Source organism: Phoxinus phoxinus (assembly GCF_949152265.1).
Source record: "Phoxinus phoxinus genome assembly, chromosome: 4".
NCBI classification, from domain to species: domain Eukaryota; kingdom Metazoa; phylum Chordata; class Actinopteri; order Cypriniformes; family Leuciscidae; genus Phoxinus; species Phoxinus phoxinus.
This window is the reverse complement of record NC_136879.1, coordinates 39,389,306-39,416,963: the sequence shown is the minus strand read 5'-3', so window position 1 is coordinate 39,416,963 and position 27,658 is coordinate 39,389,306. Positions and strand designations below refer to the sequence as shown.

General features: G+C 38.8%; 2 protein-coding genes across 4 annotated transcripts in view; both read right to left on the bottom strand.

Moving 5' to 3' along the window:
- The window catches only part of LOC306997074 (uncharacterized protein), a 268,793-nt gene that overhangs the window by 150,640 nt on the left and 90,495 nt on the right, over positions 1 to 27,658 (bottom strand). The gene's annotated exons all lie outside the window — the stretch shown is intronic.
- On the bottom strand, positions 1,661 to 11,192 carry LOC306997065 (uncharacterized protein). Of its 3 annotated transcripts, XM_079610122.1 has the most exons (4): positions 10,991 to 11,192; positions 10,573 to 10,778; positions 3,215 to 3,463; positions 1,662 to 2,936 (listed from the first exon to the last, which is right to left on the bottom strand). In XM_079610122.1, the coding sequence occupies exons 3-4, from the start codon at positions 3,297 to 3,299 to the stop codon at positions 1,939 to 1,941; spliced, it is 1,083 nt and encodes a 360-aa protein (XP_079466248.1). In that variant the 5' UTR covers positions 3,300 to 3,463; positions 10,573 to 10,778; positions 10,991 to 11,192; the 3' UTR covers positions 1,662 to 1,938. The 3 variants fall into 3 exon arrangements, with proteins under 3 accessions (XP_079466249.1, XP_079466248.1, XP_079466250.1); XM_079610123.1 differs by lacking the exon at positions 3,215 to 3,463 and having other exon boundaries at positions 1,661 to 2,936; positions 10,991 to 11,176; XM_079610124.1 differs by lacking the exon at positions 10,573 to 10,778 and having other exon boundaries at positions 10,991 to 11,176.

Genomic DNA, 27,658 nt, shown 5'->3' with positions numbered 1-27,658 from the left:
TTCTGCCCCAGTGTGACAGGAAACAGTAACTATAGTGAGATGGGAGAGATATCTATTACACTAAATTAATTATTGGAAACTTAAGAAATTACTGTTCTCACTAAAAAACTGTGACACATATAATTTATCAATATTTTTCTAAATGTGCGCTCTTTTCAACTAAAAGACTGCACAAGAGTTGTTTTGTGCAGTCCTGTGACCACAAATAAAAAGTGAGCAAATACAATTAAATATTTTTTTTATGTGAACAATGATATAACCTAATTTGATATCGTCTGTTAAGAGCCCTTGTGGCTTGACAGTGGAAATGCGGCTAATCATTTCTGACTGGCATATAAATGAACACATTAGACCACTCATCTGCATAAACTTTCAGGTGTTTTTTCAGAATTGATGCTGAAGTATTTTTTGTTTCTACCACACTGAATACAGATTGAATTTACAAATGATGATTGAGACTGTTTGCACATTTGAAACTCTTTTAAGACAAGGAAAGGAAAAGGATATACTACCCGCCCAATTTTGAAATATCTAGGTATTATCAACTGGCCAGCATTTTGAGATTGCAGTGGCCCTATGCACTATAATGCGATGACAGCTCGCTTAAGTAATGAGGAGCTAAACCATTCAGGGCTTTATAAGTCATTTTAAAAAGTATAGGGAGCCAATGCAGTGTTGACAGAAACGGGCTAATATACTTCCTGGTTCTAGTAAGAACGGTAGCCACTGCGTTTTTGGACCAACTAGAGTTTGTTTTTTAAGCGTGCAGGGCAACCACCCAGTAGAGCATTACAATCTATCCTAGCCTGCTTTTGACATTGAGAGCATATGTCATTATTTAGAGATATGTTTAGGATGGAAAAATGCAGTTTTACATATGCTAGAAATGTGGCTTACAAATGAAAGATTGCTACCAAAGAGCACACCCAGCTTCCTAACCGAAGACAAAACCTTGACAGAGCAGCCATCAAGCGTTAAACGGTATTCTAGCTTATTAAGTGCAGAGGTTTTGGTGCAATAATTAAAACCTCTGTTTTTGGTAAAACTCAGAATTAAGTAGTAGGAAATTACACGTCATCCAATTTTTTATATTAACTATGCATTTAAATAGTTTTGTGAATTTGTATGTTTCGTCAAGCTGTGAAGAAATATAGAGCTGAGTATCATCAGTTTAACAGTGAAAGCTAACACCAAATTTCCTAATGATATCTCTAACGGGTTGCATGTACAGGGTGAGAAGCAACGGCCCTAGAACTGAGCCTTGCGGTACTCCATACTGAACTTGTGATCGATATGACACCTTTTCGTTTACTGCTACAAATTGATGACGGTCAGATAATTATGTGATAAGTTTAAGTATAGTGATAAGCATCAGATATTGAACCATGCCAATGCAACTGCAAACATAATTTTCGAGCCTATTCAAAAGAATGTTGTGGTCGACTATGTCAAAAGCAGCGCTTGGGTCCAGTAACACTAATAGAGAGATGCAACCATGATTGGATGACAAGAGTCATTTGTAGCTCTAATGACAGCAGTCTCAGTACATGATATAGTCTAAATCCTGACTAGAAAATCCTCCCAGAGACACTTTCTCTCTAAGAAGGAACATAGTTGTGAGGATACTGCCTAGTATTTATTTATTTCTCATAATTACTATCAGAAAACAATATACACTATAGTAAATGGACATTTCCACTGCATGGAACGGCCCACTATTGGGGTGTTTTCCACTGTGTACAGTACCTAGTACCTTTACTTTTAGTATCACCTCGGTTGAGGTTCCAAGCGAGCCGTACCGATACTAAAATGTGACGTGTAAACACTGCAGATCACTGATTGGTCAGAATAATACGTTAAGATAATAATAAGAGACAAGACTCGGCTTTTAGTATAAACTCCATGTTTTATCTCAGAGAATGCATTTGACATTATTGCTCACTTGCAACATTTTTTCACATGAGTGTAAAAGCCTGATGAATGTCTGAAACTCTTCTCACACTGAGTACAGTAGTACGGCTTCTCTCCAGTATGAACTCGCTCATGTACTTTCAGGGGTTCAGACCGAGTGAAACTCTTCTCACAATATGAGCACTTGTAAGGTTTTTCTCCAGTATGAATTCTTTGGTGCTGTTTCAGATATTCACCTTTAGTAAAGCTCTTCCCACAGTCACAACACACATGATCTCTCACTTCATCATGTGTTTTCTGGTGCAGTTTAAAACTGTTCAGTCGTGAAAAACTCTTTCCACAGAGAGAACACACATAAGGCTTCTCGTCTGAATGAACTATTAGGTGTCTTTTTAGATCTGATGATGAAATAAAATCTTTCCCACACTGATCACAGTTAAATGTTTTTTCTCCAGAGTGAATGCGCAGATGTTGTCTCAAACCTGTTGAATCTTTGAAACTCTTCTCACACTGAGTACAGTAGTACGGCTTCTCTCCAGTATGAACTCGCTCGTGTGTTTTCAGGTGTCCAGACTGAGCGAAACTCTTGTCACAATATGAGCACTTGTAAGGTTTTTCTCCAGTATGAATTCTTTGGTGAAGTTTCAGTTGGTTAGTTGTAATAAAGCTCTTCCCACAGTCACAACACACATAATCTCTCACTTCATCATGTGTTTTCTGGTGCAGTTTAAAACTGTTCAGTCGTGGAAATCTCTTTCCACAGAAACACACATAAGGCTTCTCGTCTGAATGAACTTTCATGTGTGATTTTAGATGTGATGGCAAAATAAAGTCTTTCCCACACTGATCACAGTTAAATGGTTTTTCTCCAGTGTGAATTCTCATGTGTGTGTTAAGGTGTCCTTTGTGTCTGAAACTCTTTCCACACTGTGAGCAGGAGTGCAGCTTTTTGGCTTTTGTTCCTTCAGTTTTGAAGTCACAGTGTTTCTTTACTTCGTTTAGTTCATGTTTCACTTCCATTTGCTCTGAAATAAACATATTATGTAGTCAGAATCAGTTCAAGGAGGATAAATGTGAAAATTCAAGTGAACATTTAACAGAAATCAAGACTTCAGGTTTCTGTCTGTATGAGTATAAAGTATCAGATCATTGATGTTCAAAGTTCAGTTCTGTTGTGTTAATATGATTAAAACTGCTATATAAAAAGGTTGTGAATATTTATATGCATTTCTCTATCATTTATCATCCATATACTTTTTAATTAATTCACAGAATTATATAACAATCAAGAATGGACACCAACCTATTTGTTCCTCAATTTCTTCATGTTTTATTCTGGATGGTTCTGGATCACTCATGTCTTCAATCTCCTCTTTAATAAACTCCATCTTTAACAGTCACACAGATTTCAGCTGCTACTCCTGGAGTTTGTCCTTCTCTTGTAGGATGATGGGAATATTCCCAGTATTTATTGGTGAATTGTTGTGGGAGGGGCTTCACTGCAGGTGTGAACTGTGATCACTGTGTGATACTGACGCCCACAGGACCAGATCTGGAAAAGTCAATGATAAATTACTTAATTTATACTGGATTACTTTAACAGCCAAACACACGTGGTGCTTCATATATATTTAGTTAAAAAATAGAGCATTTTGAGTTACATATTGGTAGTGTACAAAACACTGTATAACCTGCGCTTATAAACACTACTTTATTAGACATTACTGAGGATAAAAACTCCTCAGATCTGAACTAATCATGAACGGTCGATTTCAGTGTCAGAAAGAGAGTTTGCAGGTGAGGTTTCTGTAGCCTTTAATAGTATTTTTAGTCATGTACTTTAACCTGAAGGGTAAAACATAAAACACACATTGATAGGTGATTAACACATAAAGTGATGATCCTGTAGTTTGTCAGACACTAATGACGAGCTTGATGTGCCAATTTACAGAAGATCTCAGACATCACCATAATGAATGAGGTGAAAACAGGGACTATTGAACGAGATAAAGATGCTTTTCCCAAAAGACCTATAACTTCTTCCACTAAAGATTGCTTTATCAATAATCTTCCTAATCAGGTTCATCATCGCAGCATCCCAGATAGCTTAGAAGAAATAGAGGTATTTCGCGTTTCATGGAAGGAGAGCTCGATTGCATACAGAGAGGCTTTAAAAGCTGCTAGATATGCTTATTTTTCAACCCTATTAAGCCGCGTTTACACCGCAGGAACTTTCCAGAGGAACTAGGAACTTTGGGCTGGTACTCGTGTGTTTACACTAGGGATGCAAATTATCGATTAATTCATTAATCATTAGTTGATTGACCTTATCGATCGATTAACGATTAACTGATAAGCGGCTATTTTCCTGAGAATGTAAATTTCTCACGGTATCAATATTAGGGCTGGGTATTGTTAGGAATCTCACAATTCGATTCGATTTCGATTCTTGAGGCTTCGATTCGATTCGGATTCGATTCGATATTGATTTATTAGCTTCGATATCGATTCAATAATAAGTAAATACACAAGTAATTAAGTACCTGAATATTTTTAAATAATGTGTGCAGTATTACCAATGTTTAAGAACAAATTGACCCCAGTATGTTTCCTGTCATGGTTTATTTAGCAGAACAAACTGTACAAAATTGTACATGTGTTGAATACAAAACACAACTGTAACAAACAGGTGCTTTATTAACACTTTTAAAGTGCATGTAACTGTAAGTAGCAGAAAAAGTATATTTCTTTCTTCCTATACATTCAAGTTATAAAAGAAATGTAAACAGAAGCACAATACAAACATAAAAAAATTGTCCAGAGCAAAATTTGAAATGTATAAAAAAATAAAATAATTCTATATATTAATTTAAACCGTATCTGAAGACAAACATTAACCTAATGTTACAGAGCCATAGGAAAGCATGGAGCTCTCAAAGTCAGCATCAGCAGGCCTATTATTTTACTGTATTTACACAATTATTTTGAGGTAAACCAAAAGCTTAACAAAATCTGAGAAATAACCAATAGTGGCCCACGTCTGCTAAATAGTCTTTAAAAACTACATACAAAAACACTAGTCTAGCTACAGGAGGAAAAACATTAAGGCGGGCGTACACGGTGCGATTTTTGCGTCATGTTATTTTTGTAGCTCTGAACAATCTGATTATCCCGCCAGCTAGAGGACATCCCACAAGATTTGTGTCAACACAGAAAACATTTAATCACTGGATACTAGTTTTTTTCGTTTATTTAAAGTGTGGTTTATGTCAGCTGAATCATAGAAGAAGGTGTTTTAGCACAATTCACACCCAGCGGTAATTCAGGAAAAAAATATATCCGAATGCTCCACAAGAAACTATGGTCTTCCGACCTTTTAGACGGTGAAGCCTTTATACTTTCGCCTGGCTCCACTGAGAGAGAGAGCGAGAGAGAGAGAGAGAGAGAGAGAGAGAGAGAGAGAGAGAGAGAGAGAGAGAGAGAGCGACCGGGGCTCGCTCTCTCTCTCTCTGCTCGTTCTTCAGTTAAACATGCGCCCTGTCACACGCGCAGCAGTTCGTAGGCGGATAGCCTTTTAAGATTTACTCGCCAAACGGAAAATCTACCCGCATTTGGCGCTTGTTAATTTCGGACCCTGGTTGGTGGTGCAGGCTTGAACGGAGTGCAGCTGCTATTCGCCATGTTGCTGTTTTGGTAAAGTGCGTCTTGTACTACGCTGAACGCTCTCACTAGAGTGTTGCCCACAGCGCCGCCACTGGCCGGTGGACTGAATCGATTCATAGGATTTGATGAATCGATATTGAATTAAGAAACAAATAATTGCAATGCATTGATGAATCGATATTTTTACCCAGCCCTAATCAATATGTTATGTAATATGTCAGTCCCAAATTATTAATCGTTATTATTAGTCGTAGGGGTGTAACGGTACGCAAAAATCACGGTTCGGTACGTACCTCGGTTTTAAAGTCACGGTTCGGTTCATTTTCGGTACAGTAAGGGAAAGAAATGCAAACATTAAACTGCTGGTTGTTTGAATGTTTACTATAAACTTTTTTTTGTTACAATTTGTTTACACTTTTTTAAACACTTTTTTTTATAAAATATAATATATATATTTATTATTAACGTTTTAATATTATTTATATATATATATATATATATATATATATATTTAATAAAATAAAAAAATTATAAGGAATAAAATACAGCTGCAAAGTTCTCCACTAAATAAAATACTCCTAAACCAATATCACATAGAATATAATGAATAATATAAATAACTATGGATTACAGACAGTGAGTGCAGCATTACCAATCCCAGTTTGTTTGTAGTTCTCAAAGAGCTTTGTAGATATGCGCGTTGCACTTGAGCTTGAGCGCGTGAATTTTATTTATTTATTTTTTAAACCACTTCAGCGGAAATCCCGCCCTGCAGCCGATTTCATTGGTTTAGGTTACAGTGACGGGTAGGTTTAGGGATCAGGTGATTGTTTGACATGAGCATGACCAATGAAAACTTTAGAGTCAGCTGCAGGGCGGGATTTCCGCTGAAGTGTTTTGGAGGAAAAAAAAATTCACGCGCTCAAGCTCAAGCGCAACACGCATTATCTACAAAGCTCTTCGATATCTATGTTCGATATCTATGGCAACACAACGCGGAGACTTCCGACACTTAATATGTTCGTGTGGAAACTCGGAATTGACGTATGTTCCGCAGAATCCGCACACTAAACTAGCCTAATTTACGTGAAAGATTGCATTCGGTACACATGTGCACCGTACCGAAGGTCCTGTACCGAAACGGTTCGGTACGAATACATGTACCGTTACACCCCTAATTAGTCGTGCATTTCTGCTTGAGCTGCGCGCGCTGAATGAATAGGCTACCGTTAAACTGGAGCACTTAGTTTGCTAGCGCGTTATTTAACTCAAAGAAATGCATCCTATATGAGATTCATCAGATATATTCAAAATAAACTAGGGGTGTAACGGTACATGTATTCGTACCGGACCGTTTCGGTACAGGACTTTCAGTACGGTGCACATGTGTTTTTGTGATTCAAATACATGTAAAATATTAGCATAACATCTGTCTTCCTGTGTGCGGAAATTTGTTTATGTTGCTGTGACAACGAAACACGTGCAAGCGCGCCTGTGTTAAGAGCGCTGATGCGCTCATCTGTGGACATTTCCGAATGCCTTTCTGTTAAAAGCGGGCTTTCCACAAACAAACGTACATGTGTCATTACTATGAGAAAAAAAAAATTGGACTTTAACTCTCGGGTCGGGCTCGGACATAAATATTGCATAAATAAAGATCACCACATACACGACACGCTTGCTTTAGCCCAGCCTCTCGCTAGCTAGCGTCACGGCCAATATTGGTTTGAGAGTATTTTATTTAGTGGAGAACTTTGCAGCAGTATTTTATTTCTTATTCTTTTTTTATTTTATATATTTTTTATTTATTAGCCTAACGTTATATTTTATTAAAAAGTGTGTTTAAAAAAGTGTAAACAAATTGTTTTAAAAAAGTTTATAGTAAACAACCAGCAGTTTAATGTTTTGCATTTCTTTCCCTTACTGTACCGAAAATTAACCGAACCGTGACTTTAAAACCGAGGTACGTACCGAACCGTGATTTTTGCGTACCGTTACACCCCTAAAATAAACATAATGTTACAAATTATTTCTGCACAGAATGACGCGAATGCACAAGTGAATTTGAGTTACGTGCCATTCATTCAGAATGACTCATGTTGTGGACGCGCTCTTCCTGGAGCAACGCGACGGCGACACGGCAACTAAACCCAAATAATGCACAATGTTTTATTACAATATTGTTCTCTTTATAATGTTATGTAATATGACAGTCCTGCCAATAGTCATTATTAGTCGTGCAGTGCCGTTTGAGCCGCGCGCGCTGAAGCTGATCACGCGCACTACTGCGTTCATTCAAGGGATGCATCCAATATAAGATAAATCAGATATAGATAGGCATACACAAAATAATCACAATATTACAACTTACATTTGCACAAAACAAAAGGCTGCGAATGAACACGCAAACTTATAGTCATAATGAACTAAGGTGTAAAATGGTCCCAAATAAAACGCGCTCGCTTTGTTTCGCGGTTGAGCAGCACGCACGCGCATTAACCTGCTTAATCGATGATCGAGAAGTTGTATCGATTAAGTGTATAATCGACAATTAATCGCTGACATCCCTAGCTTACACCGCAGGAATCAGGGTCTAAATGAAGTTCCGGGTAAATATTTCCCCCTCCGAAAGTCCCTGCTGGCGAGGTAGTAATTTTTCAAAGTTCATGAACTTTCGGGGGCGGGACTTGTGCGCTGAACATGCTGATTGGTTGTGTTCACGCCGCATTTTGATTGGATGACTCCACGCAGCATTCTATTTTAACCGCCATTTTTTAAAAATCTATTGCGGTTCGTGGCTTCATGCAGTGAGAGTTGTCTGTCTGCAAATATGGAATTAAATTTTTTTTTTTAACCGCCGCTGGACCGACGACGAGGTTCAGGCTTTATTAAGCGTATTTGTGGAAGAGGAAATTTTCTGTGCGTTTGTCCGAGCCATCTCACGTTCAGTGTCCGCAATAGCTGATAACATACATCGTCTCATTTTATATCTAGCATTATGAGCTTTCTGAACATGCTTTAGTATCAGTGCTCGTCTCTTTTCTGCCGTTTTGTTAATTTCCTAGTTAGTAAACCAATACATCACAAACACCTGCAGCACAGTTTGAATCTCCTCCATATTAAAAATATAGCGCTCAAAACTGATAACTGTCCGTCGCCGACTGGGAGGAGCAGCCGCGCGCAGTTATAATCTTCCCGGTACTTTAGACCACAGTGTAAACGCAGAAAGCAACCGGTCTGGGGCAAAAAAAAGTTCCTGGGACAAATTGTTCCGGGTAATTTCGGTGGAAACGCGGCTTTAGAAGAAAATAAACATAATCCTAGGTATTTATTTGAAGCAGTGGCTAAACTAACAAAAAAGAAAGCTTCAAACCCAGAAGTTTCCAAGCAACACAGCAGTAATGACTTTATGAACTTCTTCACTTATAAGATTGATAATATCAGGGACAAAATTATAACTATGCCGGAAGCAAGTTATTTTAGTCAATACAGTTATAAATATGCATATTTTTCTTACACGAACGCATTGCTTGGCTTCAGAAGGCCTTTATTAACCCCCCAGAGCCGCGGGGAGAACTTTATCATGAATGGATGCACTTTTATCATGGATGGATGCGCTTTGATGGACTTCACAACAAACAGCCATTCATCGCCATTATAAAGCTTGGAAGAGCCAGGACATTTTTTAATATAGGGATGTTCGCCGTGACGTCACGACGCGCTCTGGTTGGCAGAAGAAAAGTAATGACCGCTTAAAGCGCAGCGCAAACACAGAAGAAAAATGGTTGTATCGTGCGTTGTGATCGGCTGTGTTAACAGGTTCGATAAGAGTAATAACCCCAAGAGCTTCTACCGCGTACCTAAACAGCCTGAATCAAGAAAGAAAGCTTTGAATTTCTGCAATTAGGCGTCTATACCCAGCGGAAAACAATGGGAGCCAGCGGACCACGATCGCGTCTGCTACCTGCATTTTGCGTTAAAAATTAAAACTAATTTTGTAAATAAATGTTACTAGTAGGTTCTATCGCATTGATGGGTTAATTAATGAATGAACAACTGTACAAAATACCGCGGAAGACGTGTCAAAGTGTTTGTTTACATAACTTTTTGTGCATGCTGTGACTGAGCAATGGAAGTATAATAACACTGACATACCCTTATAAATTAAGGGCAAATTATTGTATTTTCATTCATACATTTTACGTATATGTTAACCAATGTTATATATCAGAGGTAAGATAATTTTGATTCAAAATATAGCCCATGGATAAATTACACCTGTATTTTTACTCTAGTTGTAACATATTTACCAGTTATCCTTAGTTAAAACAAGCAATATTTGTAATTATTACTTAATTTATAGGCATCTAAAGATTTGTACGCCTTCATCGACTCTCTGGTAAACATAGATGGCGTGTCGATGAGATACAGATGTCGCCGAATGTCAAATCTGGCCATGTGTCCGGGCTTTTGCTCCAATTCTCACTCAGGTGATATTGATCAGGCAGAGAACATGAACCCTGGTTATATAAAAGCTTAACCTTATATCTCTTTTTTGGTTCTTCGGACAAATAATTAGCATATGCTGACAAAACACAGGTAGACTGCTGCGAGTCTGCGACATGTTTTGGTTCTTTCTGCCAACCAGTTCGCGACCACGCCCATATCGTGACGTCACATTTGACTCCGGCGAACATCCCTATAGGCCTAACTCCGACTGTATTCATCTGATAGAAGAATATCATATTACCTATACCTAGGATGGCTTGAGGGTGAGTAAATCATGGGGTAATTACAATTTTTGGGTGAACTATCCCCTTTAATGTGAAAAGGGTCAGTTCTGTCATTCATTTGTCAATATGATTAAAATGTAGATGAAAAATGCTGAACAAGGTAATGATTTAGATGTATTCTTGTATCATGTATCATCCATATACTGCTGTTTATTTCACAGCTACTAAAGCAGTCAACAATGAAGAATCAAGAATGGACACCAACCTATTTGTTCCTCAGTATCTTCATGTTTTATTCTGGATGGTTCTGGATCACTCATGTCTTCAATCTCCTCTTTAATAAACTCCATCTTTAACAGTCACACAGATTTCAGCTGCTACTCCTGGAGTTTGTCCTTCTCTTGTAGGAATAGGATGATGGGAATATTCCCAGTATTTTATTAGTGAGTTGCTGTTGGAGGGACATCAGATCTGCCAAATTCAAAAGGAAGTTACTGAATTTATACTGAAATATGTGTTGTAATAACAGAGTCTATGGAAAAACTCTCTACCAACATAGTATTACACTCGAATTAATAATAAATATGGACACGCAACGCATTTCTTTACATTAAACGTTACTTAAACACGTAAACTCTGGTGCTAGTTAATGTTAAACTCTGTAATCTGGTAACATCTCTCACCTGCAGACTGGAAATACGGCATCCGAAGAAAATATTCCACATTTGTCCTTCTTTCACGATCGTTAATAGCGTCACTTTCAGTCTCGACTGGTTAAAGTTTCAGCTGCTCGTCTCTCTCGTGTCTCTCGCGCTTCTCTCTTCTGCGCATCCTCAGTGCGCAGAGTGTCATGTTTCTTAAAGGGGCCGCATATTCTTAAAGTCCCTGTAAAGTCAAAATTAAGTGTGAGTTCTGAGTTTGTGTTATTTACAGAAAAATAAAACTCCTTTTAAAAATGTAAAAAAATGCATATTATGACTAGGATTATTTACTATTAAACTAAATAAGCTAATAACATATTGTAATTATTAATTCATTATACGTCGTATATCGTCTTTTATTATCTGTCTACCAAGCTCTGCTAATGTATGAAATATAGATTATCCAAATTAAAAAACAATATCATACATACCGGCTTCTAGTCATGCCTGGGGTATTTGCTTATTCATCATTAGGTACCGACTGGACAGAACCACTGATAACTTGTATCTCATTCAGCCATATATTAGGAGAGCCTCTTGCGCTTAAGGAGCTAACTTGAGCTCTGCACGACGCGGCGCATATTTATTGCGCATGATCTCACACTCCGTCGCTAGGGAAACAAAGACGCTAAAACGCAAACGCACACAAATAAGCTTATCTAAAATCCTTAAGTGTTTATTCAACTATGTTTAGCCCTATTTAAAATACAGGACAAATTGGCCCAGATAAAAAAAAAATTAAAAAAAATATTTTTTTTGCCAGAATAGCTCCTCGTCAAAAACTTTATTAAAAGTCGCAGCAGAAATTAAAAAATTGCGAAATGTGGTAATAAAATACTAAATTGGCAACACTTTGAACTACAACTGTTGAAAGTTTTGGGCACAGTATGTTTTTTCTGCACTCGATTCGTCTCGCGTTTCTCTCTTCTGCGCATCAGTGCGCACGCCGCACGGTGTCATATTTCTTAAAGGGGCCGCATATTCTTAAATAAATCACATCTCCGCATTGTAATGAAACAAATAGGCCTACAACATGTCTTCGAAAGTCTAGTCACCTGATGTTGTTTTATCAATATCTTGATAAAGATCTCTTTCCGTTAACAGACTTTTACTCTGGTTAAAATTAAAGTTACACATAACTTGTTTTTGAAACTGTTTCACATTTTCATTTTCATTTTTCAAATTAATAATTGCACCCATATTCAGGAAAACAATACTCTTGTTTGTATGTTGCTTGATCATAATATACTTGCCTATACTGATCCTACATTATAAAAGAAACAGAGGAAAAACTAATCACAGAGGGGTTTTTTTTTGCCCCTATATTTAGATTTTTTGGGGGCATTTTGATATTTTATGGCATTTCTGCCCCAGTGTGACAGGAAACAGTAACTATAGTGAGATGGGAGATATATCTATTACACTAAATTAATTATTGGAAACTTAATAGAAATTGCTGTTCTCACTAAAAAACTGTGACACACATAATTTATCAATATTTTTCTAAATGTGCGCTCTTTTCAACTAAAAGACTGAACAGGTTGTTTTGTGCAGTCCTGTGACCACAAATAAAAAAGGAGCAAATACAATTGAATATTTTTTTTATGTGAACAATGATATAACCTAATTTGATATGGTCTGTTAAGAGCCCTTGTGGCTTGACAGTGGAAATGCGGCTAATCATTTCTGACTGGCATATAAATGAACACATTAGACCACTCATCTGCATCAACTGTCAGGTGTTTTTTTTCAGAATTGATGCTGAAGTAGTTTTGTTTCTACCACACTGAATACAGATTGAATTTACAAATGATGATTGAGACTGTTTGCACATTTGAAACTCTTTTAAGACAAGGAAAGGAAAAGGATATACTACCCGCCCAATTTTGAAATATCTAGGTATTATCAACTGGCCAGCATTTTGAGATTGCAGTGGCCCTATGCACTATAATGCGATGACAGCTCGCTTAAGTAATGAGGAGCTAAACCATTCAGGGCTTTATAAGTCATTTTAAAAAGTATAGGGAGCCAATGCAGTGTTGACAGAACCGGGCTAATATACTTCCTGGTTCTAGTAAGAACGGTAGCCACTGCGTTTTTGGACCAACTAGAGTTTGTTTTTTAAGCGTGCAGGGCAACCACCCAGTAGAGCATTACAATCTATCCTAGCCTGCTTTTGACTTTATGGGTCGTTTTCCTGTTCAAGGTTTACATTAAGCCCGGACTAGACCGTAGTTATATTAGGACTTTTCAGTAGTTTTTACAAACATACCTTACAAAAAAACATTACTGGTGTGCATCTTAAGACAAAACAATGCAAATTATATATATTATAAGATATGACAGTGAAAGCTGTTTTAAGTTAAGACAGCTCAAACATGCATTTTAGTCTGGGACTAAAACTTAAACCCTGTCCAGGAAACCACCCCTAAGAGCATATGTCATTATTTAGAGATATGTTTAGGATGGAAAAATGCAGTTTTACATATGCTAGAAATGTGGCTTACAAACGAAAGATTGCTACCAAAGAGCACACCCAGCTTCCTAACCGAAGACAAAACCTTGACAGAGCAGCCATCAAGCGTTAAACGGTATTTTAGCTTATTAAGTGCAGAGGTTTTGGTGCAATAATTAAAACCTCTGTTTTTGGTAAAACTCTGAATTAAGTAGTAGGAAATTACACGTCATCAAATTTTTTATATTAACTATGCCTTTAATTAGTTTTGTGAATTTGTATGTTTCGTCAAGCTGTGAAGAAATATAGAGCTGAGTATCATCAGTTTAACAGTGAAAGCTAACACCAAATTTCCTAATGATATCTCTAACGGGTTGCATATACAGGGTGAGAAGCAACGGTCCTAGAACTGAGCCTTGCGGTACTCCACACTGAACTTGTGATCGATATGACACCTTTTCGTTTACTGCTACAAATTGATGACGGTCAGATAATTATGTTATAAGTATAGTGATAAGCATCAGATAGGTATTTAAACCATGCCAATGCAACTGTGAACATAATTTTCGAGCCTATTCAAGAGAATGTTGTGGTCGACTATGTCAAAAGCAGTGCTTGGGTCCAGTAACACTAATAGAGAGATGCAACCATGATTGGATGACAAGAGTCATTTGTAGCTCTAATAACAGCAGTCTCAGTACATGATATAGTCTAAATCTTGACTAGAAAATCCTTGCAGAGACCAGTTCTCTTAGGAACATAGTTGTGAGGATACTGCCTAGTATTTATTTATTTCTCATAATTACTATTAGAAAACAACATACACTTTAGTAAATGGACATTTCCACTGCATGGAACGGCTCACTATTGGGGTGTTTTCCACTGTGTACAGTACCTAGTACCTTTACTTTTAGTATCACCTCGGTTGAGGTTCCAAGCGAGCCGTACCGATACTAAAATGTGACGTGTAAACACTGCAGATCACTGATTGGTCAGAGATAATAAGAGAGAAGACCCTGCTTTTAGTATAAACTCCATGTTTTATCTCAGAGAATTTCCCTGAATGCATTTGACATTATTGCTCACTTGCAACATTTTTTCACATGAGTGTAAAGGCCTGATGATTGTCTAAAACTCTTCTCACACTGAGTACAGTAGTACGGCTTCTCTCCAGTATGAACTCGCTCGTGTGTTTTCAGATTTCCAGACTGAGAGAAACTCTTGTCACAATATGAGCACTTGAAGGGTTTTTCTCCAGTATGAATTATTTGGTGCCGTTTCAGATATTCAGCTCTAGTAAAGCTCTTCCCACAGTCACGACACACATGATCTCTCACATCATCATGTGTTTTCTGGTGCAGTTTAAAACTGTACAGTCGTGGAAATCTCTTTCCACAGAAACACACATAAGGCTTCTCGTCTGAATGAACTTTCATGTGTGATTTTAGACTTGATGATGAAATAAAACATTTCCCACACTGATCACAGTTAAATGTTTTTTCTCCAGAGTGAATGCGCAGATGATATCTCAAACCTGTTGAATCTTTGAAAGTCTTCTCACACTGAGTACAGTAGTACGGCTTCTCTCCAGTATGAACTCGCTCGTGTGTTTTCAGGTTTCCAGACTGAGAGAAACTCTTGTCACAATATGAGCACTTGAAGGGTTTTTCTCCAGTATGAATTCTTTGGTACTCTTTCAGTTGATCAGCTCTAGTAAAGCTCTTCCCACAGTCACAACACACATAATCTCTCACTTCATCATGTGTTTTCTGGTGCAGTTTAAAACTGTTCAGTCGTGGAAATCTCTTTCCACAGAAACACACATAAGGCTTCTCATCTGAATGAACTTTCATGTGTGCTTTTAGATCGGATGGCAAAATAAACTCTTTACCACACTGATCACAGCTAAAGGCATTAGCTTAAGGCATTTGCGGCTGAAACTCTTTCCACACTGTGAGCAGGAGTGCAGCTTTTTGGCTTTTGTTCCTTCAGTTTTGAAGTCACAGTGTTTCTTTACTTCGTTAAGTTCATGTCTCACTTCCATTTGCTCTGAAATAAACATATTATGTAGTCAGAATCAGTTCAAGGAGGATAAATGTGAAAATTTAAGTGAACATTTAACAGAAATCAAGACTTCAGGTTTCTGTCTGTGTGAGTATAAAGTAATCATTGATGTTCAAAGGTCAGTTCTGTCATTTTAATATGATTAAAACTGCTATATAGTGAATATTTATATGCATTTCTCTATCATTTATCATCCATATACTTTAATTAATTCACAGAATTATATAACAATCAAGAATGGACACCAACCTATTTGTTCCTCAGTATCTTCATGTTTTATTCTGGATGGTTCTGGATCACTCATGTCTTCAATCTCCTCTTTAATAAACTCCATCTTTAACAGTCACACAGATTTCAGCTGCTACTCCTGGAGTTTGTCCTTCTCTTGTAGGATGATGGGAATATTCCCAGTATTTATTGGTGAATTGTTGTGGGAGGGGCTTCACTGCAGATGTGAACTGTGATCACTGTGTGATACTGACGCCCACAGGACCAGATCTGGAAAAATCAAAGATAAGTTACTGAATTTATACTGGATTACTTTAACAGCAAACACACGTGGTGCTTCATATATATTTAGTTAAAAAATAGAGCATTTTGAGTTACATATTGGTAGTGTACAAAACACTGTATAACCTGCGCTTATAAACACTACTTTATTAGACATTACTGAGGAAAGATAAAAGAAGATGCCATTTAAACTTTTCTGAAGACAGTCATTTCTCTTCAGATATACATTCAAATAAAAACTCCTCAGATCTGAACTAATCATGAACGGTCGATTTCAGTGTCAGAAAGAGAGTTTGCAGGTTTGGTTTCTGTAGGCTTTAATAGTATTTTTAGTCATGTACTTTAACCTGAAGGGTAAAACATTAAACACACATTGATAGGTGATTAACACATAAAGTGATGATCCTGTAGTTTGTCTGACACTAATGACGAGCTTGATGTGCCAATTTACAGAAGATCTCAGACATCACCATAATGAATGAGGTGAAAACAGGGACTATTGAATGAGATAAAGATGATTTTCAGCAGCTCAGTTAAACGTGTTTGTTAGACTGTTAATATGCTAATTGACATTCACACAGTTTTGTTTATGGTTTTGCACTAGGGCCTCTTCTCAATTGTTAAAAGATAATTCAAGAGTTCATTCATCCAGTAATGCAACAAGTTAAAGATGTGTTCGACTTGAAGCTGCACAGAATGATCGATGTATGACATGTAAGTACTGTGAGCCGTCTCTCTGTAGTCAAGTTAAGTCGAGTGATCTTCATTTATATAGCACTTTTAACAATGTAGATTGTTTCAAAGTGGCTTTACAGAGATAAACGTATAATTTAAGGTAACAGAGATTGTTTTGGCTTCATAGCGGTTCTTGAATAAAGATATTTTCCAGCTAAAGTTAGTTTTGATTGATTCACTTCAATCGCAACGATCATTAGTTATTAAATTAGGGGCCGCTAAGACGACACCGTTCTCTACACAGACTTTAAACGCAAACCTGTGAGAAACGCTGATGGCGCTGACGTGCGCATTAAGAGTTCATTCTATAGTTATGTGTGTTTGAATATATGTGCGCATGTTTGTAATTCCCTACAAACCAAGCCGTAAACTACTTGTCTGGCCTTAAAACATTTTATACAGAATTTTATCACTGCGAGGTAGATACGCAAAACAGAAATTATCCAGACAACGCTTTATCTGTATAGTGATAAAGGGATCCTCCATAGGGAGAGGCTAGTTGGCACTTCAGCACTGCGTTGTCATCGGGTCCAGGCGAAAGTCCTCCGTCAGATCTGGATACGGCCTGGATCCGGCAGTCTGCGGGAAAACCTCGGGATAAACGAAGACACTAAAATTAGCGTAGATGCCATTCTTCTTATGATGTAATGAGTACATCAGGAATTAAGGGAAGTGTTCCCAGTTCTGGCTGACCTAATCTATGCAGCCTAGCATTGAGTTATAGAAGTCTATAATGTGTTATGTGAATGCTAGGTCAAAGAGATGTGTCTTTAATCTAGCTTTGAGCTGACAGAGTGTGTCTGCTTCCCGGACAATGGTAGAAAGACTGTTCCAAAGTTTTGGTGCTAAATAGGAAAAGGATCTACCGCCAGCAGTCGATTTTGATATTCTAGGTATTATTAACCAGCCAGAATTTTGAGATCGCAGTAGACGTGAAGGACTATAATGTGTTAAGAGCTCGCTCAAGTACTGCGGAGCTAAACCATTTAGTGCTTTGTAAGTAATCAGCAATATTTTAAAATGTATACAATGTTTAATAGGCAGCCAATGCAGTGTTGACAGAACGGGGCTAATATGGTCATACTTCCTGAATCTGCTAAGAACTCGAACTGCTGCGTTTTGAACTAGCTGTAGTTTGTTTGTTAAGCGTGCAGGGCAACCACCCAGTAGAGCATTACAATAATCTAGCCTTGAGGTCATGAACACATGAACTAATTGTTCCGCATTTGTCAATGAAAGCATATGGTGTAATTTAGATATATTTTTAAGATGGAATAATGCGGTTTTACAGATACTAGACACGTGACTTTCAAATGAAAGACTGCTACCAAAGAGCACACCCAGGTTCCTAACCGACGATTCGAGATTGGCCTGTAATTGACTAATTCTGTAGGATCAAGTTGCGTTTTTTTAACAAGCGGTTTAATTATAGCCAGCTTAAAGGTTTTTGGTACGTATCCGAGCGACGTGTAAATTGTTGAGTTTTATGTTTTAATTAATCATATAATTTACGTTATGTTGCTTACCATTATTATTATTTTTTTTTTATATTATGCTACTGACAGTTGTATGCCAAAATGTGTGAACAAACGGGACTTTTATTTTGACTCAAGTTAAGGGAATGTGAAACTTAGTACACAGAACGTGTTGCTGCTCCCTCGGGCACTGATGTTATGCCAGTGCGTTGAGATGTAAATCAACAAATAAATAATACTAAGAAGTTATATCTGGATTATTCTTTAATGGATGGATGACAACAACATATTGCACATAGACATGACGGATAGAAATGAAACCTTAACACAAATGAACAAGCGTGCCGTTATTTGTTGCGTAGTGATTGTGTTCAAGTACGCCAAATATGAGCAGATTCTCTGTATTTAATACAACCCGAATTCCGGAAAAGTTGGGACGTTTTTTAAATTTGAATAAAATGAAAACTAAAAGACTTTCAAATCACATGAGCCAATATTTTATTCACAATAGAACATAGATAACATAACAAATGTTTAAACGGAGAAATTTTACAATTTTATGCACAAAATGAGCTCATTTCAAATTTGATTCCTGCTACAGGTCTCAAAATAGTTGGGACGGGGGCATGTTTACCATGGTGTAACATCTCCTCTTCTTTTCAAAACAGTTTGAAGACGTCTGGGCATCGAGTTTATGAGTGTCTGGAGTTTTGGTGTTGGAATTTGGTCCCATTCTTGCCTTATATAGGTTTCCAGCTGCTGAAGTGTTCGTGGTCATCTTTGACGTATTTTTCGTTTAATGATGCGCCAAATGTTCTCAATAGGTGAAAGATCTGGACTGCAGGCAGGCCAATTCAGCAGCCGGACTCTTCTACGACGTAGCCATGCTGTTGTAATAGCTGCAGTATGTGGTTTTGCATTGTCCTGCTGAAATACACAAGGCCTTCCCTGAAATAGACGTCGTCTGGAGGGGAGCATATGTTGCTCTAAAACCTTTATATACCTTTCAGCATTCATAGTGCCTTCCAAAACATGCAAGCTGCCCATACCGTATGCACTTATGCACCCCCATACCATCAGAGATGCTGGCTTTTGAACTGAACGCTGATAACACGATGGAAGGTCTCCCTCCTCTTTTGCCCGGAGGACACGGCGTCCGTGATTTCCAAAAAGAATGTCAAATTTGGACTCGTCGGACCATAGAACACTTTTCCACTTTGAAATAGTCCATTTTAAATGAGCCTTGGCCCACAGGACACGACGGCGCTTCTGGACCATGTTCACATATGGCTTCCTTTTTGCATGATAGAGCTTTAGTTGGCATCTGCAGATGGCACGGCGGATTGTGTTTACCGACAGTGGTTTCTGGAAGTATTCCTGGGCCCATTTAGTAATGTCATTGACACAATCATGCCGATGAGTGATGCAGTGTCGTCTGAGGGCCCGAAGACCACGGGCATCCAATAAAGGTCTTCGGCCTTGTCCCTTACGCACAGTGATTTCTCCAGTTTCTCTGAATCTTTTGATGATGTTATGCACTGTAGATGATGAGATTTGCAAAGCCTTTGCAATTTGACGTTGACGAACATTGTTTTTAAAGTATTCCACAATCTTTTTACGCACTCTTTCACAGATTGGAGAGCCTCTGCCCATCTTTACTTCTGAGAGACTACATCCCTTTTATAGCTAATCATGTTACAGACCTGATATCAATTAACTTAATTAGTTGCTAGATGTTCTCCCAGCTGAATCTTTTCCAAATTTCTTGCTTTTTCAGCCATTTGTTGCCCCCGTCCCAACTTTTTTGAGACCTGTAGCAGGCATCAAATTTGAAATGAGCTCATTTAGTGGATAAAAGTGTAAAATTTCTCCGTTTAAACATTTGTTATGTTATCTATGTTCTATTGTGAATAAAATATTGGCTCATGTGATTTGAAAGTCTTTTAGTTTTCATTTTATTCAAATTTAAAAAACGTCCCAACTTTTCCGGAATTCGGGTTGTAGGTTGTATATACGAGTTGAGTATTTGTGCTAAATCTGTGCAGATTTGGCTTACACGAACTTCCCCAGCAAGATCCTTCAAACCCTTGACTTATGATAATTCTTCATGTGACTGAGTAAAGTACTTGAATGTGTAAAACTCTTCTCACACTGAGTACAGTAGTACGGCTTCTCTCCAGTATGAACTCGCTCGTGTGATTTCAGAGATCCAGACCGAGAGAAACTCTTGTCACAATATGAGCACTTGAAGGGTTTTTCTCCAGTATGAATTTTTTGGTGCAGTTTCAGATATTCAGCTCTAGTAAAGCTCTTCCCACAGTCACAACACACATGATCTCTCACTTCAGTGTGTGTTTTCTGGTGCAGTTTAAAATTATCTAGCCTTGAAAAACTCTTTCCACAGAAGCACACATAAGGCTTCTCGTCTGAATGAACTTTAAGGTGTTTTTTTAGTTGTGATGACGAAATAAAATCTTTCCCACACTTATCACAGTTAAATGTTTTTTCTCCAGAGTGACTGTGTAGATGATAACTGAGAGTTGATGAATGAGAAAAACTCTTTCCACACTGAGGGCATGTAAACGGTTTCTCTCCAGTATGAATTCTCATGTGTATGTCAAGATTTCCTTTTAGACTGAAAATCTTTCCACACTGAGTGCATTGATACGGTTTCTCTCCAGTGTGCACTCGCATGTGTGTCTTAAGGTTTGCTTTTAGACTGAAACTCTTTCCACACTGAGTGCAGGTGTGCAGCTTTTTGGCTTTTGTTTCTTGAATTTTAATGTCATGATGTTTCTCCTTAAATTCCTCCAGTTCTTGTCTTTCCTCTTTCACTTCCATCCGATCTGAAATAAACATAAAATTAGAATCAGTTCAAGTGAACCCTGATTTAATAGCAGAAAGCAACAGATATCAGACCTTTGATGTGAAGATTAGTTCTGGCATTCTCTTGTAAATATGGTCAAAAATGAGTTTGACAACTGTTAGTTACTAGCCAGTACCGCGGGAAGCAAGGGGTGCGATTAAAAATAAATAAGTATAAAATGTCTTGACAAAAAAAAAATGTTATTAATTAATTAGTCTATTAATTCAAGGCTGCGTTTCCCAATAACGTTGTGACTAAGGAAGACTCTAAAAGTATAACTTAACTAAAGGTTTACCATTTCTAGGCGTGGTCCCTTAGCCTGGCTCCGCCCTACGCACTTCCGCTCAATTTTCATTTTCCTTCAGTACCACGTCTGGGTTTACGGTGTATTCTTGGGTTTTCTCCGGTCAATTTTTTACCGGTCCAATCAGTGAACAGAGGGAGTGGTTGAGAACGATGACGTTGAGGTCGTGCGCTAGTTTGAGCCGTCATACGTCACGACCAAACGTTAGCGATTGGTTATGGCAGATCCAGAGTGGCTCTGGGCAGATCCAATGGTTTTAAACTTCAACACAGTACCCGCCTTCAAGGAAGTTAACGCTTGTCAATGGAGAGAGGCCAGACTCTCTGTACAAATGAAATGTACGAGAGTCTAGTAGAACCAGGCTAGTGTTCCCCGAACCATACCATAGGAAGCTGCTTAAGATAAACCTTCTTACGAGCGACGAGCTGTCCGTGGCGGTGCTGCTGAACTGGTTGATATCGATCGAGAATCAATTATTCTCTCGAGCAGGGCCTGCTTCACTGAGTTATGTGAGATAGCGGTGCTCTTTATAAAAGAAGCACTTCGAACATGTTTGGGAACAAGTAAGAGCAAACTCAGGGGTCGAGCAGAACAATGATGCTGTAACAAATGTCCTATATACTCCAGAGCAAGACCATGCAAACCTTTAAAAACCATGGTCAAAAAAGTATATTGGACTCTAAAATCAACAGGAAGCATTTTGCACCAGCTGCAACCTTAATAGCAACTTTCTAGACAATCCCAAATATAACGAGTTGCAATAATCCAATCTGGATGAAATAAAAGCATGAATGACAGTTTCCATGTCCTTAAAATACAAAATTCTCTTCTATTTGGCAATGCTCCGCAATTGATAGAAACTACTTTTAACCACGGCATTGACTTGTTTGTCAAATTTCAGCTCAGAATCAAAAATTACACCAAGGCTCCTTGCTTAGGTGTTGACATTAGTGACTAAGGGGTCAAGATGTAAAGAAAGCTGTTTGATATTATACATCGATAGGTGATTATCACATAAAGTGATGATCCTGTAGTTTGTCAGACACTAATGACGAGCTTGATGTGCCAATTTACAGAAGATCTCAGACATCACCATAATGAATGAGGTGAAAACAGGGACTATTGAAAGAGATAGAGATGCTTTTCAGCAGCTCAGTTAAACGTGTTTTTTAGACTAAATTTGCTAATTGACATTCACAGTTTTGTCTTAGGTTTTATTAGGTTTCAGCGCAAGTCTATTTTTGCTGGGCTGCTCATGCTCAATTAAAGTGAAAGCACACTTTTGATGGACAAAATAAATATGATTTCACACAAAAAGTGCCGAAAACACAGAGAATTTGCATGTCTAGTGTGTTTTAACAAGAACTGCAGTATGTAAGAAAAGAAAATGAAGACTCAAAAATATTTATAGAAAATGTACCCATTAAACTTGTTTTTATGGGCTTTGAACAAACTTCAAGTCTATCAAGGTTATGACCAACTTCTAAAAACAAATTTGACAAAAGTCTTTGTAAAGAAATGCTTGCTTATAGCTATATGTAGTCTGGGAGCCACTGTTGGGACGCTGTACAAACGCTTCCAGTGTGAATACTCACGCGCAGCTGCAGTGACAATGTAGTTGCGCTGCTCACGCTTGCAGTGTGAAACGGCTGTCACAGTTGTGTTCTGTTTAGTTTGTTTTCATTGGACTTGTCTGCCTGTCTTCATCATTATCAGTTCATCTGTATCCCCTGGGTTTAGTTAATCATCATCATCATCATCTGCATCTCCTGTGTTCTGTTAATCAGTGTTCATCTGTGTTTGTATTTAGTTCCCTTCTGTTCAGTTAGTCTTGGACCGTTCTCCGTTGCATTTAGTGTGTGTGAACCTTCTGCCTGTCTGTACCTATTCGAGTTATATCATTAGTAAACGTTTGCATTGTAACTTCTGACTCTTCGTCTTCTGCCTGCACCGCACCCTGACAGAAGAACGGACCCTAAAACGTAATATGGGCGTTCTCCTCACCCCTTCGGATCCCGTCACTCGACTGGTGACCTGCTTCCAGGAGGGCCTTCAGATCGAGGAATATGTTGCCGAGTTCCTGGATATTTCTCATGGGGTAAGCTGGGCAGATGGCGTCCTAAAAACTGTATTTTGGTGTGGACTGGACGCGCATCTATAGGCAGCAATCCCAGGGACATTTGCACAATACCTGGATCATGTGCTGTGGTTGAGCGGTTCAGCCTTCACCGTGGGTGAGGCTGATTCTAACATCACCGCTCAACGTTCACGTCAGTCCTGCCGAGCCTGAGTCTGTCCCCGAGCCAGAATCGGTGTTTGAATTCCCACCCAGCCTCCCTCTCTCACCTCCTCCCATCTTCCACCATCTACCACCACTGCCTGTCAGCCCCTCAGCTCCTCTAACCACCTTCGAGGAGGTGGAGTTGCCATGGGTCTGCCAGCCCACAGCTCCAGCCCGGTCTCCACCTTCGACCTCCACGACCAGGACTCCGCCTCAGCCCGACGGTCCATTAGCATCTCCTTGGCTCCTACCTCCCTCAGCTCCACCATGGCCCATCAGGTCATCAATTCTGCCAGGTTCCCCCGGATCCACCTTGGTCATTCGTCGGCCTGCCCACACCTCTGGACTGCACTCCTCTGGATACACCTCGTCCCTTCGCCCCCCCCCCCGACTCCGTTGGACTCCTCGCTCCCTTCGTTTCCTCCTTGGTTCAAGTCGAACACACCTCAAAGTCTTTATGAGAGAGTCATTGAATCATTGAGCAATAAAGCTGGAGATAAAGATAAAATGTTACATCCCTCTACCCGTCTAGGGGAAGTACCAAAGGAAAAAGCGTAAACGAAACAAACTAAAAGTAAAAAGGGAGAGAAAAAAGCGAGAACACACTTTAATCCTCTGACCCAGGCGGAAGATGATGACACCAGATTAGATATAAACAAAATGGGTTTTATTTACAAATTATGGGCCTGGCTTCACAGAAAGAGCTTAGATTAAGCCTCAGTTTAATTAGGACATTTAAGTAGCTTTTATAAACATGCCTTAGAAAAAAAAACAATATGGCCATGATGTGTCTTCCTTCATCAGTTAGGGTTAGAAGAAGTGTTACCAAACATATAACATGCTAGAAACATAATAATCACTGCAATAACGATCCAATTTTTGACTTTTGATGGCATTTCTGCCCCAGTGTGACAAGTAACAGTACTTTACAAGAAACTTAATAGAAATGATCATTCTCACTAAAGAAATGTGACAAACGCATTTATCAAAAAAATTCAAACTTAAAGCCTGTTTTTACATGAAATAAATCAGTTACACTTTTTACCAAAACAAACTTTTTTCTGTTTATTTCTAATAATTACATATACTTTTAGAACACTTAATAAATACATGAATATATCAAATTCAAATAAGACCCATTAAGCACACGACCCATCCTGAGTTTTTTGCAAACTAACCACCATATAATTATTTACACTTTTTTCCTGAAGCTTCAAACACTCTTTTAGTTATTAGAAATTACTTGAATGTATTTAACATCAAAAGACGAATACTGCTCACTTGCAACATTTTTTTCATATGAGTTTGAAGGCTTGATAAATGTCTAAAGCTCTCACACTGAGTACAGTAGTACAGCTTCTCTCCAGTGTGAACTCGTTCATGTACTTTCAGATTTCCTGAACGAGTGAAACTCTCGTCACAATATGAGCACTTCTAAGATCATTCCCCATTATTATGAATTATTTTGTGCCATTTCAGACGACTAGATATAGTAAAACTCTTCTCACACAGTACAGTGGTACGGCTTCTCTCCGGTATGAAGTCGCTCATGTAGTTTCAGGTGTGCAGACTGAATGAATCTCTTGTCACAAGATGAGCACTTGTACGGTCTTTCTCCAGTATGAATTCTTTGGTGCTGTTTTAGATGCGCATCTCTAGTAAAGCTCTTCCCACAGTCACAACACACATGATCTCTCACATTACTATGTATTTTTTGGTGCTGTTTAAAACTGTTCAGCCATGAAAAACTCTTTCCACAGAGAGAACACACATAAGGCCTCTCGTCTGAATGAACTTTCATGTGTTGTTTTAGATTTGATGATGAAATAAAATCTTTCCCACACTGATCACAGTTAAATGGCTTTTCTCCAGAGTGATGGAGCAGATGAACACGGAGACTTAATGCTTGAGAAAAACTCTTTCCACACTGAGTGCATGCATATGTTTTTTCTCCAGTGTGAAGTCTCATGTGTCTGATAAGATTTCCTTTTTGTGTAAAACTCTTTCCACACTGACCACAGTTAAATAGTTTTTCTCCAGAGTGAACACGCAGATGGATTCGGAGTCCAGATGTATATAGGAAACTCTTCCCACACTCAGAGCAGGAGTGCAGCTTTTTGGGTTTTGTTCCTTGAGTTTTGAAGTCACAGTGTTTCTTTACTTCATTTTGGTTTTGTCTCACTTCCATCTGGTCTGAAATAAACAGATTAAGTAGTCAATACTCAGTTCAAGGAGGATAGATGTGAAAATTCAAGGGAATATTTAACAGAAAACAAAACCGGTTTCTGTCCGAGTATAAAGCATCAGATCTTTGATGTTCAAAGCTCAGTTCTGTCATTCCCTTGTTAAAGGCACAATAATTTTCACAGTAATTTTCACCACTAGAGGTCACTTATTGAAAACAAGAACAAAGGTGTGGCTTGATCACGGGGGAAAGAGCGTGGAATCATGGGAGTTGTTGTCTTCATCTCCACAGCCGATGGAAATCATGTTTGTGGCGAGCAGGACGAGGCGTGATTACTGATGAGCGAAACCTGCGCAACACACCAGTCTCGATCTCCACTGTCGTCGCTCCTCCTTTTATGCTTTCGCTCCTCCATGAGAGATACGAGACCGGTGCGTCGCGCTGGTGTCGCTCATCAGTAATCACGCCACCGGCCTCGTGCCGCTCTCTCACGGCCCTCGGCCTCGTCCTGCTCGCCACAATGTTCATGGGTGAGCTAATCTAGTTTTATTAACATTACCGTGAGTAGGAGCTGAGGCGGAATCGAACCGCAGTGACTCTTGCAGACTGATCAAGAAGCAGAATCCCATAGAAAGTCCAAATCAACAATCTAGGACAATAAATAAAGTGGGCGCCAGCCAGTTTGAGCAAACTAACAAACCCCCCAGCTAAGTACTTTATGGCCATGTAAGCTTGAAAGAGATGAGCCTTGCTAAAGGAAGAACGTTGTCATCGTTAGCCAGTAGTGCTGCAAGATTAATCATATCGCAATCGCGATAATAATAATAATAATAATTCATTACATTTATATAGCGCTTTTTTTATAGCTCCTCAACCACCACCAATGTTCAGCATCCACCTGGATGATGCGACGGCAGCCATATTGCGCCAGAACGCCCACCACACACCAGCTTACTGGTGGAGAGGAGACAGTGATGAAGCCAATTAGTATATATATATATATGAGGATGATTAGGAGGCCATGATGGACAGAGGCCACTGGGCAAATTGGCCAGGATGCCGGGGTTACACCGCTACTCTTTCGAAAGACATCCTGGGATTGTTTGTGACCACAGAGAGTCAGGACCTCGGTTTAACGTCTCATCCGAAGGCCGGCGCTCTTTTGGCAGTATAGTGTCCCCGTCACTACACTGGGGCGTTAGGACCCGCACAGACCACAGGGTGAGCGCCCCCTGCTGGCCTCACTAACACCTCTTCCAGCAGCAACCTGGTTTTCCCAGAAGGTCTCCCATCCAAGTACTAACCAGGCTCAGCCCTGCTTAGCTTCAGTGGGCAAGTCTTGGGCTACAGGTTGATATGGCTGCTGATGTCAAGCCTATATAATTATATGACGCAAAATGTTGCGATTTTATGAAATATATAAATTTGGGCTGTCAACGTTAAAGCATTCAATTAATTTTTAGGTTAAAGTTTAAAGAGGTTAAAGACCATCTACGGGACAAGCCAGATTCCACCATATCTTTATGGACACAATAATAATATTTTACATTGTAATCCTTTTATTTTTTATATTTTGCATGTTTTTGTGTTGCTGCACGTCCCTGTGTGTGTAATAAGCAGAGTGTTTGTGCGTGTTGGACCCGCAGGCGCACATTACTAACACGCTCTTTAAATAACAAAAAAACAACAACATTGTGCCATTGACTTTAGACCAGGATTCAGTTGGTCAATAGCAAAGTCTATTTCAGTTCCTCAAAATAGCAATGTGCAACAAT